At 37.1% G+C, this 16763-nt stretch overlaps 1 protein-coding gene across 7 annotated transcripts in view; it reads left to right on the top strand.

Moving 5' to 3' along the window:
* Insig2 (insulin induced gene 2) overlaps positions 1-16763 on the top strand; it is a 40162-nt gene that overhangs the window by 13439 nt on the left and 9960 nt on the right. For 2 of the 7 annotated variants that reach the window (XM_010623708.3, XM_010623707.3), the window contains one exon: positions 13394-13774. In XM_010623708.3, coding sequence (XP_010622010.1) covers positions 13531-13774 — 244 coding nt within the window. In that variant the 5' untranslated portion in view covers positions 13394-13530. Of the gene's footprint in view, positions 1-2444; positions 2469-6194; positions 6662-6681; positions 6846-12842; positions 13117-13393; positions 13775-16763 lie in introns of those variants that run through there. The other 5 variants (XM_010623709.3, XM_010623705.3, XM_010623706.3 and 2 more) reach the window with 5 other exon arrangements.

Here is a 16763-nt window from a genome sequence, read left to right as displayed (position 1 = left end):
CTACAATGCAAACTTTTTCCTAAAACAAAAACCACTGGGCTCCTTGTGTTACACTAATTGTCTTTGCCACAATAAAAGTGTGCCAATTTTAGGTGGATGAACAGCAGATAGGTGGTGATTTTACGTTGTCTGAATTTTTAAAAATCTTTTCCTTACCTTGTTAGTGTTTGGAGAAGGCTAAATTTATATAAATCATCTAGCATAGCTGGGTGATAATAGAAATGTTCTATAATCAATAAATTGTTCACATGTGACTATTGAGCAACTGATCTATGGCTGGCACTTTGGAATTGAATTTTTATTTTATTTTAAATAACTTAAATAGCTACATGTGGCTAGTGCTGCAGATTGGATGGTGCACATTCCAAGACAAATTGCTTCATGTTACCTCAGGATAATTATTGGTTACATAAGAAAGATACATAAAAAGTTTTGTGACTAATCTTTTCTCCAGAAGCAGCGTACTATATATAGATCATGAAAACAAAAGAGAAGCAACTATTATTGGTGAAAGGTTTTTAATTAATTCAACATATATTTACTGAGCCTGTATTATGAACAAAGCAATACGCAGACACTGAAAATAGTACCGTATGCCTAATGATTCTTTTATTTTGTATGTAGATGATGACTGGTCGATGAATCTAAAAATAGCCTTTACTGTAAATTACTTTATTACTTTACTTTCTCCTAGGTATATTTATTTGACAGTGTATAAGTATATAGTTAAATATTAGTCATGTCAATGCACTGAAGGTGAAAAAAGGACAAATGTTCCAAGATTCAAAGTGTGTGCTGATACATTAAAGGGTCTCAGCATTCCCATATCTAAAATATCTATTTAACTTTTTCTAATTCAATGCTTACCAAAGACGAGTGGAGGATCACATTTCTCCCCACCTCTCACAAAATGCTTGTTAACACTAATTCCATGGAACACATTTTGGGAATTGGAGATTTATGCTCAGTAATTTTACAGAGCACACACAATCAAAAGCACCAAATCATCTTGGATAGTGTTTCACAAAGTGGTATTTGAGGACTGTAGGAGGCATGGGTATATTCTCAGCAGTCTACAACTTCTCTTGAGAATTTTGAAATGAGGTGATTTGACTTACATGATAACCTTAAAATGCTAATAAATACAAGCATATTACAGACCATGTTAAACATTTTAACACCATATTGCCACAAGATTTCTCTTAAGATTGGCCTGTCATTTTCTTAGGTTGGATTTTGAAAAAAAAAAGTTGGACTTAAATCATCATCTACTTCAAGTGAAGACCAAATAATGGTAGGGTAGACTGTACAAATAAAGGTTTAAAAGATAAGTGCTGAGAGAAGCAAACTATCACATGACAGAATTAAAAGTATATTTTATCCCCAAATCTCTAATGTAGCAAATATTTATGTCATGCATTAATTTCAAGAAAATGCCTTTTATATTACTATAATTTTAAGCTTACCTATTTCATGCTTTTGTAAATACTTTGGTTTTATAGATGTATATAAATCAAAGTTTAAGAATTTTCTATCTAGTTTTATGTTTCGAATATCACTGTACAACATTGTAGGTTTAAGTAATTTTATAAAGATATTTTGCAAAGTCAAAAGTAGGGGTATAGAAAATTTATGTAGGAACAGCTTTCTAGGATATCTCCATTACATTTCTGAATGCATCATATAGCATTCTTCTTAAATATTTAGCCAATATTTAAAGTTGGGTTGCATTCCAAGGCTATGTGTCATCTTTTAAATTTACTTTGCGGCCAGGGAAAAGTCTGGGAAGTATTAAAAACTCATTATGAATAATCATGAATTGACCATGTTCAATATCACTGCAGATAAATAATATCATTATTGAAATATTCAAGCATGGTACTGTTGGAATTTTTTCTTTCTCTATGTCTATTATCTTTTCTAAAAAGATGTATAAACAGCATACACATTATGTAAGGCATGGTTTCAAATATCTCTGAGAGGCAGTAAATTCAGATATTATCTTGATTATTTGCTCACTTGATGCACATTCTGCCTGCTGAACTAGACATTTCTACCTCAGTGTTTGAAGTATTTTAAACTCATTTAACCCAAAATTCAATGCTTGCACTCTTGTTCTAGGTCAATGGTGTCACTTCCATTCGCTCTTTCAAACTCAAAACTTTGTAGTATTTCTCCACTTTTTTCTTTTCATCACCTGACATCAGTGGTCAGCAAATCCTGCCAATTTTCTTTGTGACCTGTGCCACTGCTTTAGTTTAAGGCTTGAAGGCTTGCACCATTTCTCAGGTGACAACTGCAAGAGCTACCTACCCAGATTTCATGCCATTAAGTACTTTTCTTACGACTCTAGCTTAAAATAGAACATATCAGTCTTTACCAATGCTTCTCAGTTGACTTGTGTCTATGTGGCTGGCCTGGCTTCATTTGCTGAGATTACCACCCTACTGGTTATGAATTTATTGAAGGTAAGGACTCTGTCTCATTCATCCTTTTGTCTCAGTGTTTAACAGCTTCCAGAAATAACTTCTTACTATATGCTACCGAGTGGCAAACAGCACAGGCTTTGGAATCAAGCATCTAGGTTGAATTCATGCCTCCTCTACCACTTACTTAACTAAGTGACCTTGCACAAATTAAGGTTAAGCCAGTGAGTCTCCACTCTGGCTGCATTAGAACTACTTTAGGATTACATTAAAAAGTTCCTCTTCTTCCCAGTTAAATCAGAATATACAGAAGGTGGGGCTTAGGCAATAGCATTTTAAATAGATCTACAGGCGATTATAATACGTAGCCAGGGTTGACAATTACCTCTCTTAGCCTTAATTTATCATCTACCATTTGATATTTATTTCAAAGGGGTTTTGAGCATATAAAGTCAGAGTAATATAACATAGTTCCTGGCACACAATAAGTGGTCAGTTGTGAAATTAATACACAAATTCAATTTTCCTTATCAATTGCGATTCCCTAGTGACTCTGCCTTCCTTTAATTCCTTGGAATGCACCATGTGTTTCCACTTTTCTGCTCTCATCCTGTTCTTAGCAGATGTCCCTCAATCTTCAAGTCACACTCGAAGTCATGCATAGTCTCTCCAGGTATGCTCCTTCATTCACTACTGCATTATGGAGATGTTCTATCTTCATAGCACTTGTCTCAATTTATAATTACATATTGATTTAACCATTTACTATGTATACCCCCCACTGGACTGTAAGCTTCATAATGGAAGACCTTGATTCTTTTATTTTTCTTCTAATATCCTGGTACCTGCTAGGTGCTCAAGTGATAAGTGGGGATGAAGTGATTCATTCTGTAATTTTAAAAAGGTAAAAAATGGCAAAGAAAATTTTAAAAATGAAAAAAGGGCAATATTCCTGGACTTTCTGTATCTTTCAACTATATGTATCTGTCATAGTCCATTTTGTATTGCTATAATAAAATACCTTAGCCTGGATATTTTATACAGAAAAATATTATTCAGTTCAGGGGTTGAAAGACTAAGATCAAGCAGCCCCATCTGTTTGGCCTCTGGTAAGGGCAATCTGCCCACATTTTAACATAATGGATATGTAAAAGAGGAAAGGCCAGCAAATCCGTGAAGAATTCAACATGATCTTTGTCTTTGAGAGGCTGAGAGTCAAGAGATACTAAAACCAACAATACAATCAAGTTTTATAAAGGTTAGGGTAGGTATCTGTACAGGGAGAGGAGAATCCAAGGGAGGGAAAGATCGTATGATGACACAGGAAACAGGAGACCAGGGATAGGAAGGAGTCAGCCTCACTCTTTTTATAACAAGTTGCTTTCTTGGGGACTAATCCAGTCCTACCAGATCCCAACCATGCTGACCACCATTAATCCATTCAGGAGGGTGGTGTCCCTGTGACCTGATTACCCTCCATTTACCTCTAAAAGGTTCGATGACCTCAATTACACCACACTAGGGGACAAGCTTCTAGTACATGCACCTTGGGGGTACATGTCATATCTAAGTATAGTTGCATTCCATATCAAAATACTGTAACAGAAACAAAACCCTTCAAACTAGGTCACTTTTGAATATTTTGCATCGCAGCTATTGAGTAGAAAAACTGCCTTATTACTAAAATTTTTTTGGATGGCTTTTTTTTTTTTTGGATGGTTTTAATTTGGGTAAAGTTTCCAAGTCCAAAGTTATTAGAAGCTTGTGGTAAGGCTTAGTCATTCATTAATCCTTAGGCAATAAAGTCAGTCTAACAATATTCCACTTCAACAAGGCAAATAAAACTTTTGGGGGTACCTCTGAAGGTACAGAATTGTCAAATCATTGATATTTCTATCAGTGAATTCATTTAATACATTTTACAGATAAGAAAATGAAAGTCTAAAAAAACGAATTTATTGGACATAATTACACACATACTATCACAAAGCCAAAGTATAATTCAGGTTTCATGAATAAGGCCTTCATCAGCATTCCACAGATATTGCATCAAATTCAAAGTAACACAGTTACTGGATTTCTCAAAGTTCTTAACCAATTTATATTCTGCCATCAATTAATTTAGGCTTTGAATGTTTCCAGTGAAAACAAAAATTTATTCCAAATTCATGAGCCTGACATTCAGATCTCCTACATCTCCCCATACAGCCATCCACGTGCCAGGATCCATAATCCATTCACGTTTTCCCAATTCTTGAGCTTGAAACAGAATGCACAGACTCGCCATAACTGCATATTGAGCTTCAATACTCACCAAAAGGCTACATCTTCCATAAAAACCTAATCAAAGATGACAGTAGTCCTTGTAGTTCTCCTAAGGATTTTATACTGAACCTTGTACTGAAAGGAATCCCTGTATTGGATGTAAGATTCATAGGAACTAATGTCATATGATTATTTTTAGAACTTTGTCCCTCCTTGCAATTAATGAGTATGTAAACTATCACAAATTCTTTGCTAGGCTAAAATCTTTAATTAGGATTACATTGAATGCAGTGCCGAAGTGTTTGAAAAAGTTGGATTGAGGTGGGCAGGAACTGGACATATAGAACTCATGTTGTTTTAAAAAGAGCCATTTTGAAGTTACTGTCTCCCTTCTTGGCACTTTTTAAAACAAATCCCTCATTTACTTAGTAAATGTAGCCCAGATTTTTGATTATTGGTAGGAAAAACCTACAGGAACTAATTTTAAGAGTTAGCAAAAACAAGGGTTATGCAGATACTTCGACACTTTGTTGCAAATTTAGTTTTACTTTCCAGAAATAAATGTACTGATAAAAAAGATCAGAAACATAAATAACCATCTTTTGGGGCTGGGGTGTAGTTCATTGTTAAAGAGTTCTGACCCAGTAGGCATCAGGACCTGGGTTCGATCCTCAGCCCCACAAAAACAAAAACAAAATCATGTTGTTTACTAGTTCAGAGTAAACAAAAAGTTATTCTAGGCCCATGTTTCATTTAAAACTCTCTTCGAGGTTGTTGTAATCTGTCTATATCCATATTTTGGTAAGCCACCCAAAAAGGTGACATATGGATAGTCCCGGAATATAATACAATTGAGAAATTTTGTTTTTGCCTTTAAAAATTTGTTAATGAATGCCTTCTGGCTTTATATATGGCTTGCTTCTGCACTGGCTCACTTCCATTAAAAAAAAAAAAGTTTATCTGCACAATCTCCAAAGATCTGTTTGGGTTTGTTCATATTACAAACGTATGATTTTTAGATTGAACGGAAATAATCCTTTTGTCAAGTAAGAGGTTTGTAAGGTTTGTGTTCTCTCTACTTGGGAGTAAACCTCTGAAGCCCTTCCAGTGAACCCCCCCCCAACTGCATTACCTGTCCCTACGTGAGGAATGATTAAGAATGACAAGTGCTATGGAATGGTGATGACAGAAAAAGTCACTATGCTACCTACTCTTCCAGAGTAACTTTCGACTTAATAGGGAGAGGAAAGGAAATAAGAAAATAAGGGAAACGAAAAAAATGTGGAAAAAAACGAAAAAATGGAAACAAAGTCTTTGTAAATAGGGAAGGGTGAAGGGGGTGAAGGGAGGGCAGGGGAATGGGGAATAGTAAGAACCAAGATAAGATCCCAATGATAAATGTAACTATTGCTTGCTTTAAATGTACCAATAAACTTAATGGAAAAAAAAAAGTTTTGGCTTAATAAGGAAGAAAAAAAAAGCGCAAAGGGTAAAGCCGGGCAAACGCACAATGATATGGAGAGCCAGGGTCGTTAGCGGCAGAAACCTGGCCGCCCGCCCTCCAAGGCGGGCAAAACTTTTGGCTCCGAGATAACAGACGCAGAGAGCTACGCCTCACCCAAGAGTGCGTGTGTCAAGGCACGACTCTCTTACTCCGCCCACAGGGTCTGGGCACTCGTCACCATCCACCACTGCCTGTCAGCCGGCAACAGCTGAGCGCGCAGCCTTCCATCCCTACAGTTCACGCCTCCCGCCAGCAGCCCTCTTCCAGGAGACCGGAAGCCCTCCTACCCCGGCTCCCTAGTCCGCCGGCTTGTGCCCGCGGAAACCGGAAGCTCCTTTGCCCCGACCGCCGGTGCTCCGCGCCGAGGCCGCACAGGCGCAGTGGACCTCGGGCGGAGTTGTGGGCGGGGAGGAGGAAGAGGCAGAGGGGGGACGGGGGCCGGTCTCAGAAGATGGCGGAGGCGGGGGTGAGTTGGGGTCTCCCGGCACAGTGTAGGTGACGTGTGCTGAGGGAAGCGGCCTCACGAAGGGTGTGGCCATCGGGAAGAGAGAGACTAGGTTTTTGCAGCCTGAGAATCCTGGCGGCTGGTGTGGAAACCCGGGAAAACAGATGGGGCCTGCGGGACAAGGGCTTCGCTTATCTGGAGGGAGGTCAGCGAGGTCCAGAAGGGACAGCGAGTTCGGGGACAGGTCTTAAGGCAGGCCCGAAGCACAGTGGGCAATGGAGGAGTGTCGGAATGGGAAGAAGGCTGGAGAACGGTTGGAAGGACGACCCTAAGGGTCCGAAGGGGTAGAGGTTGGCGAGCTGTCAAACACTGAGTTGTCAGGTCTTGGTGACTTGTAGCTAGGAAGAAAGACAGGCTTGGGAGGCGATGGATCAAAATAAACTAGGTTTCATAGTAAATTTAGAATCCACCCAAATGATGTGACATTGAACTGAGGAGCAGGACTTCGGCATTCTGCGTTGGAATAGTATACTTTTGGAACAAGTGTGTGGGTACAATCAAGAAGAGCTCTTGTCAGGCCCTAGAAATAAGCTGATGATAGTTACTGGGATTTTAGTGGGTGTGGTGTCTAAATGGAAAAGTAAAGGGAACGGTGCTAAAATTTGTGATAATGACCTCTGCAGTTAATTTTGGAAAAAGTTGTTAAAGGATGATATTGGGTAGACAGTCTAGGAAAATATACCATGAAGAGTTTGCTGCTTTGTAGAATTGATAAGAAAATGCTTTGAGAAGGATTTGGTAGGCTTGACAGTTGGGTCACTGAAATTGACTAGCATCAGGAGTATAGTGGAACTGAGGATTGCATGCTCTACTCCTGGGTGCAGGAAGAAAAAAAAAATAAGAAGGCAGCCAAGCAGTGGCTAGATTCTGTTTTTCCATCTTTTGGGTTTATCTCTAATAGTGAGCCATTGAATAAAAATAAATGAAGGGGATACCCTCACTAATTGGGGTCCCGCAGAAGAAAGTAGTCAATATACTCTTCCTGCTTTTCCCTTTACTTCTTTGGCTGGACTTTATGTTCAGTGCTGTAGTAGGTTTTCTCATAGTGTGATTTTTCTCAGTAATTAGTTTATATCTGAGTGACCAAGCTGCAAGTCATATACATTTTTCAAAAGAAGCTGAAACTGATAACTGTTACTTTTACGATGGTTGCACTGAATAGGAAAGGATAACATGCAGTTCAGTTGTTTAAAGACAGTTTGTTTTCATTGTTATCAATAATCACCCCAACTACAGAGTAACTTTTTTAGGTATAAGATTTATATTTAAAGGCCATAAGAGGAAATAAATTCTGCCTGCTTATTGATTTCTTAGTGGGAGTTACAGTGTTTTCAAGACCAACTTTTCTTTTTCCTTACTAGAGGTTTTAATGTCCCTAGCCTGTGATTCATATATTTGTGCTTTTATTTAAGGACTCAAAGTGTTTCATTGTTTTATGTGTTTTTCTAATGTTAATGCTTATTTTGAGAATGCCATTTTAATTAAGAGAGCATGTAATGAAAAAGATGTGAGGTAGAAATTTAACTTTATTACTATTTAGTTGTGTGTCTAACCAAACACCCAAAGAGATGGAGTAATTGGAGCAAACATATTTCTGTGACTGCTAATCTGTGGAAGAGGAATGATGGTCTTTACTGGTTCTGAGGGAAGGGTGTTGCAATTATTAAAGTGCATCTGGTTCTTAAGGTTTCTAAGAAATTTTGTGTTTGTGTTTTTAAACACCTGTGCCTGTAGGTTGTTTCAGCGGTTAGCATAAGCTTTGATTTTCATTAACAAGGCCCAGAATCACTTATCACCTTTTTATTTTTCTAAAAGTAGTTGTGTCAGTCCATCAACAGGGTGTCAGACATCTAGAATAATATTTTTCTTGTATTGGTAATTGGTCATTGATCTATGTGAGCTATCCAGAATATCCACACTATTTTTGTTTGGTTATGTACTTCACAGAAATTGCAGATTGGGGCTTCAAAGTAGAATTTTTCATGTCCTGTTGGAACTTTTTCTTTTTAAATGGTTGAACATATTATTTTGGAATTAGTAGTAGTTTATCAACATGACATTAAAAATTCTTTCCTCTGTGGTGGCACTTAAATTGCTTTCCTATAGTGTTTGGAGACTGAGGCAATGTGGTGAAGTGAAAGAAAGTGAACATGGAGTCAGAATGGTTGGGTCTAATTCTGGTGCTTCCTGGTCATACTTTGTGATCTTACAAAGCTGGCCTGTCAACTGCCTACTTATTACCAAGATTTTCTTTGGGGATCCATGGGATATATTCTGTCCTTTAAAGTAGTATAGATAGATACCAGACACTTTTTCCTCTGATCAGCAAAATATTTTTCAAATAATCTGAATTTTTCAAATACAGATTTTGTTTTGTAAAAATGGAGAAACAAATTTCTTATTCATGCAAGAGTAATATTTAAATGTGTAAATATACTTTGTTTAAAAAAATCAGTAGATAATCAGAAAAACAAACTTCAAAACAAATTAAGCGATGCTTATTCCCTAGAGTTTTCCCTTTGAAACAACCCTCTTCCTTAATGGAGTGACTGATATAAACATTAGGAATTTGACTGTTGCACGTAGCTGGTGAATGATTTTGTGGAACTTCCTGTCCCTTTCATGGGTTGGGTCATTCCCAGGCATCCATTTTACATGTTTGTGGTAATAAGGTCCAGTAGTAAGGTCCGGTGGTACAGTCTTGAGCTTGTCAATTACAAGCTCAAATTTACAGCATGGCTTTTGCTGGTGAAGTAAGAGAACTGTTAAGTCACTGATTCCTAAGTTTGTTTGGATAATGAAGTTTTTTGAGTCCATAATATAAATTGTCGAACTCTTTTCTCAGAAAAATGCTCACATATATATATTGTTTTGTGCTTTTGTTTTGTCTTTTTGAGACAGGCTCTCACTATGTAGTTGAGACTGACCAGGAACTCACTATGTAGCCCAGGCTTGTCTTGAACTCACAGCAATCCTCCTGCCTCAGCCTCCCATGTGCTAGGATTGCAGGTGTGTGCCACCATGTCCGGCTGTGCTTTTGTTTTGAATGAGGATCAGATACTAGGATAAATCATCTCCTGGTTCCTTTCCATTTCTTAAATTTTAGAGTACCATGATTCTGAAGCATTACAGCTTTTATTTCTGTCCCCCAATAATTATATACTATCATATTATGATGTAGACACAGTTAGCTTTTTGGATCTCATTCAAATAAACATCAAACAAATATTAGGTTATTTTAAAAGAAAACTTCAGGGATGATTTATGTATGAAACTGTAAAGAAACACTGCCAGGAAAGGTTGAATAAGCATCTGTGGCAGAAAACATAAACATTTAAAAAAGTCATTAGTAGTCTCCAAATCGAATGAAAGAAAGAGGTTTCTAGCAATCAGTGGCTCTCACTTGAGACATTTGGAAGTAATGTGGGCACAATTTTGAGAGAGGTTTGGATTTTAATGCACAGAAGCCAGGGATATTAGATGATACGTAAGGCTTAGGCAATTTCAGACAACCATGTCCTATCTTGAATGCCAAAAATCTTTGACAAGTCCTGGCATGTGATTGAGAGTTGGGCGCTAGCACAGCTGAAATAACTTTTAAACTGAAGTTGGTTTGTTCTTTCAGTAATACTATTAAACATAAACTATCACGACCATTAATTCACTTTTGGAAAAATTTACATATGAAAACAAATGATTTATTGGGTTTGAGTTCCTCAGAATGTGTACTCATCCTCTTGAAGCTGTTTCAACAGCAGCAAAGTCAGGGATTTGCTCTGCCTCTGGCAGTTTGGGATGCCAGGAGCCAACTGTTGCTTTCATACAGTGTGTAAGTTAGTCATTTGTTTTTGTTTCGTTCTTTTTATTTTAGAACATCTTTTCACTTTGATCTAGTGCTTTTTACAAAATTTCAGGGTATTTGTACATTTGTTATTATCTTTGTGCCATATTTTGGTCTTCTACTTATACTGTCATCCATTCCTTGAGAATATACTGTGATTGAACTGGGTTTCTAATATTTACTCATTCTTCGGTAATCAAATAACTTTATAGAGACTCGTGGGCTGAAACACAGGTCTAAATGGTTGAAGTGGAATGGGACTCAGGATACAGAGGAAAGAGAATGAATTTTGGGATCAGTTAGAGCTGAAGTAAAATTCCAGTTCAGATCCTGCATATCCTGTCACCATTAATAATCCAGTTGCTAAATCTCTTTGACTTAGCAACTTCGCTGGTAAAATGATAATTCCTATCTTTATGATTATTTTGAAGATCAGAGTTACTGTGTGTCTAGCACAAAGAGTAAGCTCTCGATTAATGAGTGTTCTGTCCATAATGATGGAGATGATGGTGATGATCATCTGTGATCTGTGGCTACCTAACCTTGCTAAGAATGTTCAGAACGCATGACAGGATACCACAGCATGGCAAGGATTGGTTTGAATACCAGGTCAGGTGGAGATGTTTTCTGGACATTTTCAGCTGGCATTTAGAACTTTCCTGTGAATCCACTGTAATATGTACTATTTTCTCTGGTCCTCTAAACTGTAGGAGTCAGTTACAGTAAAGACTAAGTAGGTTGGTTGGTGAGGACTAGCTGAGGGACAGTTCTGGGCATAGAACTTTGGGTATGTCAGAGGCTTTGTTAAAAGGCCAGTTGTTTATCACATGGAACTAATAGGCTATGAAAGTTACTAGTACTTACAAATATTTTTATAATGATTATTTCTGATACTACCTTTATTCCTTGAAATTTATACATTGAGTTTTGTTCTAAAATTCATTTATAATGTAGTTTGAGAATTGGAAACTTAAGGGACAGTGTATTTTAAATGATGATTAGGTTCTAGAGTTGCCTTTTAAAAGGCCTGCTTAACCCACTAGTTTGATTCAAGAAGAGTTTCCCTCATTTAATTAAACAAATAGGAATGTGTGGAGCTAAGCAGAGGGTTAAGCAGGAAGCTTTCTGGGTGTGACACAGTGGGAGATATAGTGAATAAGACCTACATAAAAAGTTTATAATCCATAAAGCAACTCTCTGTATAATTACAAGGTAGTAATTGTAAGTGCTGTCTATGATTTTAAATAAATATGATTTATGCCCTGACTTGTAAAGATGCTCAAGATGTAGTGCAGTTGAGTAAGATGAGAGTAAATTACAAAAACAGCCTGAGTGGTATTTTCCTATTTAAAAACTACTAGTATTTATCGAAAACAAATAGAAAAATGTGTAACAAATCAGAGAGCAGAACATGTTAAGAACAAGGATTTTGAAGTCATTGATTTGAATCCCTGGTCCACCTCTTACTGTGGGCTTAAACTTGGTCAAGGGACTTAACCTTTCTATGCCATTTTACCTGTAAAATGGACAGAATAATTGCACTTAACCTCTTAGGGCTAAGTATTAGGGTACTTAAGTGAGGGTTAAATGAGTTACTATGTGTTAAGCGCTTAGTATGGCACATAGAAAGCATCACATTATTTGTCTTAAGTATAGGCAAAGGAATGATCACTCTATAGTTAATTTTTCCATTATTGTAACAAAATATTTGAGGCAGGCTAGCTTTATAGAGAATAGAAACTTATTTAGCTCATAGTTCTAGGTATTTAAGGACATGATGCCAGCATCAACTCTGCTTACAGATGGTAGTGCAGATAGAAAGCAAGATCACATCACCACACAGGACACTAGAGATGCTGGAGTATCTTACAGTTTCTTCCAAGGGTAGTGTCCCAGTTGGCCCAAGGCTCTACTTCTTCAAGTGTTCCATTTCCCAACATCAGCACACTGAGGACCAAGCTCCCAATTCATGAATGTTGGAAGACAAACAATATCCAAATCACAGAAACACTTTGGCCAGAGAAATAAACAAATAACTAGAATGACTGAGTAGAAGAGTTCTGGGTTTTAGAAGTCAGGAGCCATATAAGTAAGAAATCCTCAGAATCTAGTCATGAGGTTGTTTCTCTCTTAACCTTTCTTTCTTCTGCTTCCCTTTCTGGCTTTCTCATTGTTATGTTATGATTGCGGTTAGGGCAGGTGGGTTAATGTAGCAGTTGGACCTAGCTGTGGTCCTGGGGAGCATGCTCAAATCTGTCTTCTGTGGCTGCTGTATGTGTAGGTGAGTGCATGGTGGTCTGGTTTTTATGGAATGCTTTTGTGCAGCAATTCAAATATATAAGCATTAAACATTAAAACCAGCCATTTTGTTCTTCTGTGGAATTGTCCTCACAAGCAAGTCACATTTTATTATATAAAATACATTATCTTCAGTCAGTAAGTCGATTTTCTATAAAATATAAAATACTGTGATTGATGGGCCAGGAGATTTAGGTGGAAGATACAGAGACCTGGGCTTTGATCTTTCTGATTCTATCAGAAGTATCTCAGATTACCTGCTGCACTTTTCTATGAGGTGAAATAAGCTATTTTTAATATTATTTTAATCTTTGGATCTCTTAGGTCACTTATTCTAACTTAGAAAATATAAGAGTAACACTTCATTTTTTATGGTATCATATGTATAAAATATTTTAAAATCTTTTCTTACTCAGTAATACCTAATTTAAATAAGTTAGTATATAGTTTGTCATTTCATTATTTGTCTTTTTAAATTAACTAGTAATGGAGTGAGAAAAATTAGAGGATCATATATTAGACACACATTGATTTGTTTTTCTTCTCTTTTACAGGATTTCTGGTAGTCCCCCTTTAGGACAAGATGTAGTACTGTTGAAACATTGGTCTGCTTTGATTCACAGACAGTTGATCTTTGCAGCTGGGAAGCCTTTCCTTTTTTATTTTTTCAGCTTACTGAACTTATGAAACCATGGCAGAAGGAGAGACGGAGTCACCTGGGCCCAAAAAGTGTGGCCCGTATATCTCATCTGTCACTAGCCAGAGTATGAACTTGGTGATTCGAGGAGTAGTGTTGTTTTTTATTGGAGTATTTCTTGCTTTAGTGTTAAATTTGCTCCAGATTCAGAGAAATGTGACGCTGTTTCCACCTGATGTGATTGCAAGCATCTTTTCTTCGGCATGGTGGGTACCACCGTGCTGTGGCACAGCTTCAGGTATGTATAGAATGTTTTGGCAGTGCATGGAAAGGAAATAGGGCAAATGATTGTGGATGTTGTCTCAGCAATAAACTTTAAAAAATCAGCTTTATTGAGGTATAATTTAAGTACAGAGTAAGTCCATTGTATGGACCTATTATAAGTGAACAATTCGAAGTGTTTGGGCAAATGCATGTAGTCACGTAACCACAGCCACAATACAGCTGTAGAACATTTCTGTCATCCCTCAGATTTTTTTAAGTCTTGCTGAAGTCCATTACCACCCTTAGCTTCAGGCTACCACTGATCTGATTTGTGTTGCCAAAGATTATTTTTGCCTGTTCTGAGATGGAGTATCAATACAGTCACTGATTTCTTCCTTTCTCTCACTATTTGGTTTCTTTGTGACCTGTGAACTTTTAAAATTTAACTCTAAAAACTAACCTGATTCCCTTTGGAATAAAGCACTTAACTGCTTGATTTTATTGTTTTTTCAGTTTATCTCATATGTCTTGTTTTTTTGTTTGTTTGTTTGTTTGTGGTTTTTTTGCTACCAGGGATCAAACTCAGGTCCTTGTGCTTGTGAGGCAGGTGACAGAACCACCGCACTAAATCCCTGGGCCAGTCTTTAGTTATTTTGCTGAAGATCATTTACTGCTAGGTTTTAAGAGTTTAATGCATATGCTGTGTTTTATTTATGAAGTAGATAAAATCTTGAAAAAATTGAATATTTTATTCAATTTTAAAGTTTTTTTTTTTTTTTAGATTTTGACATGTGCTTTTTCTTGGTATCTTTTTTTTTTTATTGAGTTTATTGGTACATTTTAGGGATACAGTACAGTTACATTCATTGTTAGGATCTTGTACCTCTACATGACAGGTCTTGGTTCTCAGTTTTTCCCCTTGTCCCTGCCCTCCCTTCACCCCTCCTCCCCTCCCCATTTACAAACACTTTATTTCCATTTTTTCATTTTCTCACATTTTTTCTTTTCCCTTATTACCCTTCCGCTACCCATCCTACCTTCCCTACACCTTTAGACCTTTTCTTCCCATTTCACAATGTCAGTCATCTTCATTAGGATCTTATGTACTATTACAGTTTATTCACACCAGAGAAACTATTCGGTATTTACACACGTGTGACTTATTTATTCCACTTAGGAGTATGTCCTCAATATGTATCCATTTTTCTATTAATGAATCTAATTTCTCATTCTTTATGGCTGAGTAATATTCCCTTTTATGGAAAAACCACATCTTCTTTATCCAGTTTCCAACTGATGGGCAAATGGGCTGTTTCCAAGTTTTAGCTATTACAAACTGTGCCTCTATAAACATGGGTGTGCATACATCACTATGATACTATTCTTTTAGTTCTTTTGGAAAGATTTGGTATCTTACTTTTAAATGTATCTTAACGGTAAATATTTAGAGAGCTCAATAAGATGATCTTTCCCTGAAAATCCTGTTAGTTATTCTGTATGTTTTTTTGGCGGTGGATGATGTGTAATGGATAGAGTGGAGCATTTCAAAGTGCTTTATTGATGCTGAACTTCCATAATGGATTAGCTTTTTCTAATGACTGAGATCAGTGAACTGCACTAGTATTTTATATAATAAAGTAGTACAAGGCAACCATAAACAATCATATGGTAGAAGAGAACTATGATTGAGACACAAAGTTGCTTTTTTGAACGTCCATATTTAATATACATGCATATGTTGAAACATAATGTAGTTCTTTCTTGGGTTACATCCTAGAGCCCGAGGTAGAAGAGTGAGTTCAGAGGGTGAGGTCAGACTGTGAGACATTTAAATGACCTCATTAAACCTATGGGTCTGTTGTGTAATTGTGTGGCATGGACAGAAGGACATCCTTGTGTTGAGGTATCAGTGTGGTTTAAATATTGATGTCTAACCACTGTAGTACTTACATTAAAAGGCAATGATTCCTAATTTCTCCAGAGTTAACATTCTCTGAGAGAATAGGCAAAAATAGTACAAAGGGAAGAAAGCAAAACTTATATTTTATCATTCTGTGTTATATTTGCTGCTTCTCATGTATTTTCTTTCATTCAAATTTAGAAGAGAAAAATAAATGTTTTCAATAAAATTTTCTAGTTATTTATTTTCTCCTGATACATGGCTCTGTGTGGCTGTCAATAGAAATATTTTGGTACTTGGAAGAACTTGTCTCTTCGGGGCAGGCACAAAGAAATCAGAGGAGGGAAATGTTACTTATGTTATGTCCCCAAATGTGAGGTATGTACTTAACCCCAGAGCTGTGGAAGACAGCCTCGGGAGAATGTACCTCTTGGACAGGATGAGGACATTGAGAGGAAATCAGTCAGTTCAGGATCCTAGAGCCAATGAGGGGTGGGGTTGGGTTCAAGAGTCACACACTGGGGAGGGGGGACAGAGAAGCTACTTACATTTCTCCTTACTCAGAAACCTTCCTTTCTAGCCTCCAGATACGTGCCAGACCTGGATGAATACGTGATGTGTGTTGCACATTCTGACCTAGGGCAGAGGAACTTGGCAGAGTTTCCATTTTTAACTCCTTACAAAGGGGAAAGGCTGCATCTGTTGCCTGTTGCTCTGTCCCTGTGATGGGGCCCATTTTTCACAAACTCACATTTAGGAAGGAAAATTACAAATATTAATACTAACATTCAGCCATTTGGTCCCTTCTTTTCTTCCTTTACTGAGCTATTAGGTTTGTCACACTTGTAAACTTAACCTCAAACCTTTTCATTTAGAGGATTTTTCATTTACATTTCTTGTTTAAATAGTTCTTCTGAATACCTGTGTTCCATAAGGTACCTGGGCAAAAGGAAGTAGAGAGACATTAGGAAATCTGGATTCCCGTTAACTCTGCTACCAGGTTTGTTGGATAGTATTTAGTGAATGAGAGTGAAGAGAATAGATTTGTGACAGTTGCCAAAGATGTAATATGGATTCCTCTATAATTTCTGTTCCTCTTACCCCATATTTTAAAGAAAATATC

Source organism: Fukomys damarensis, unplaced genomic scaffold (assembly GCF_012274545.1).
Source record: "Fukomys damarensis isolate Sample0158 unplaced genomic scaffold, DMR_v1.0_HiC HiC_scaffold_29, whole genome shotgun sequence".
In the NCBI taxonomy this organism is placed as follows: Eukaryota; Metazoa; Chordata; class Mammalia; order Rodentia; family Bathyergidae; genus Fukomys; species Fukomys damarensis.
Note: the sequence above shows the minus strand (reverse complement) of the source record. Positions and strands in the feature narration are given on the sequence as shown.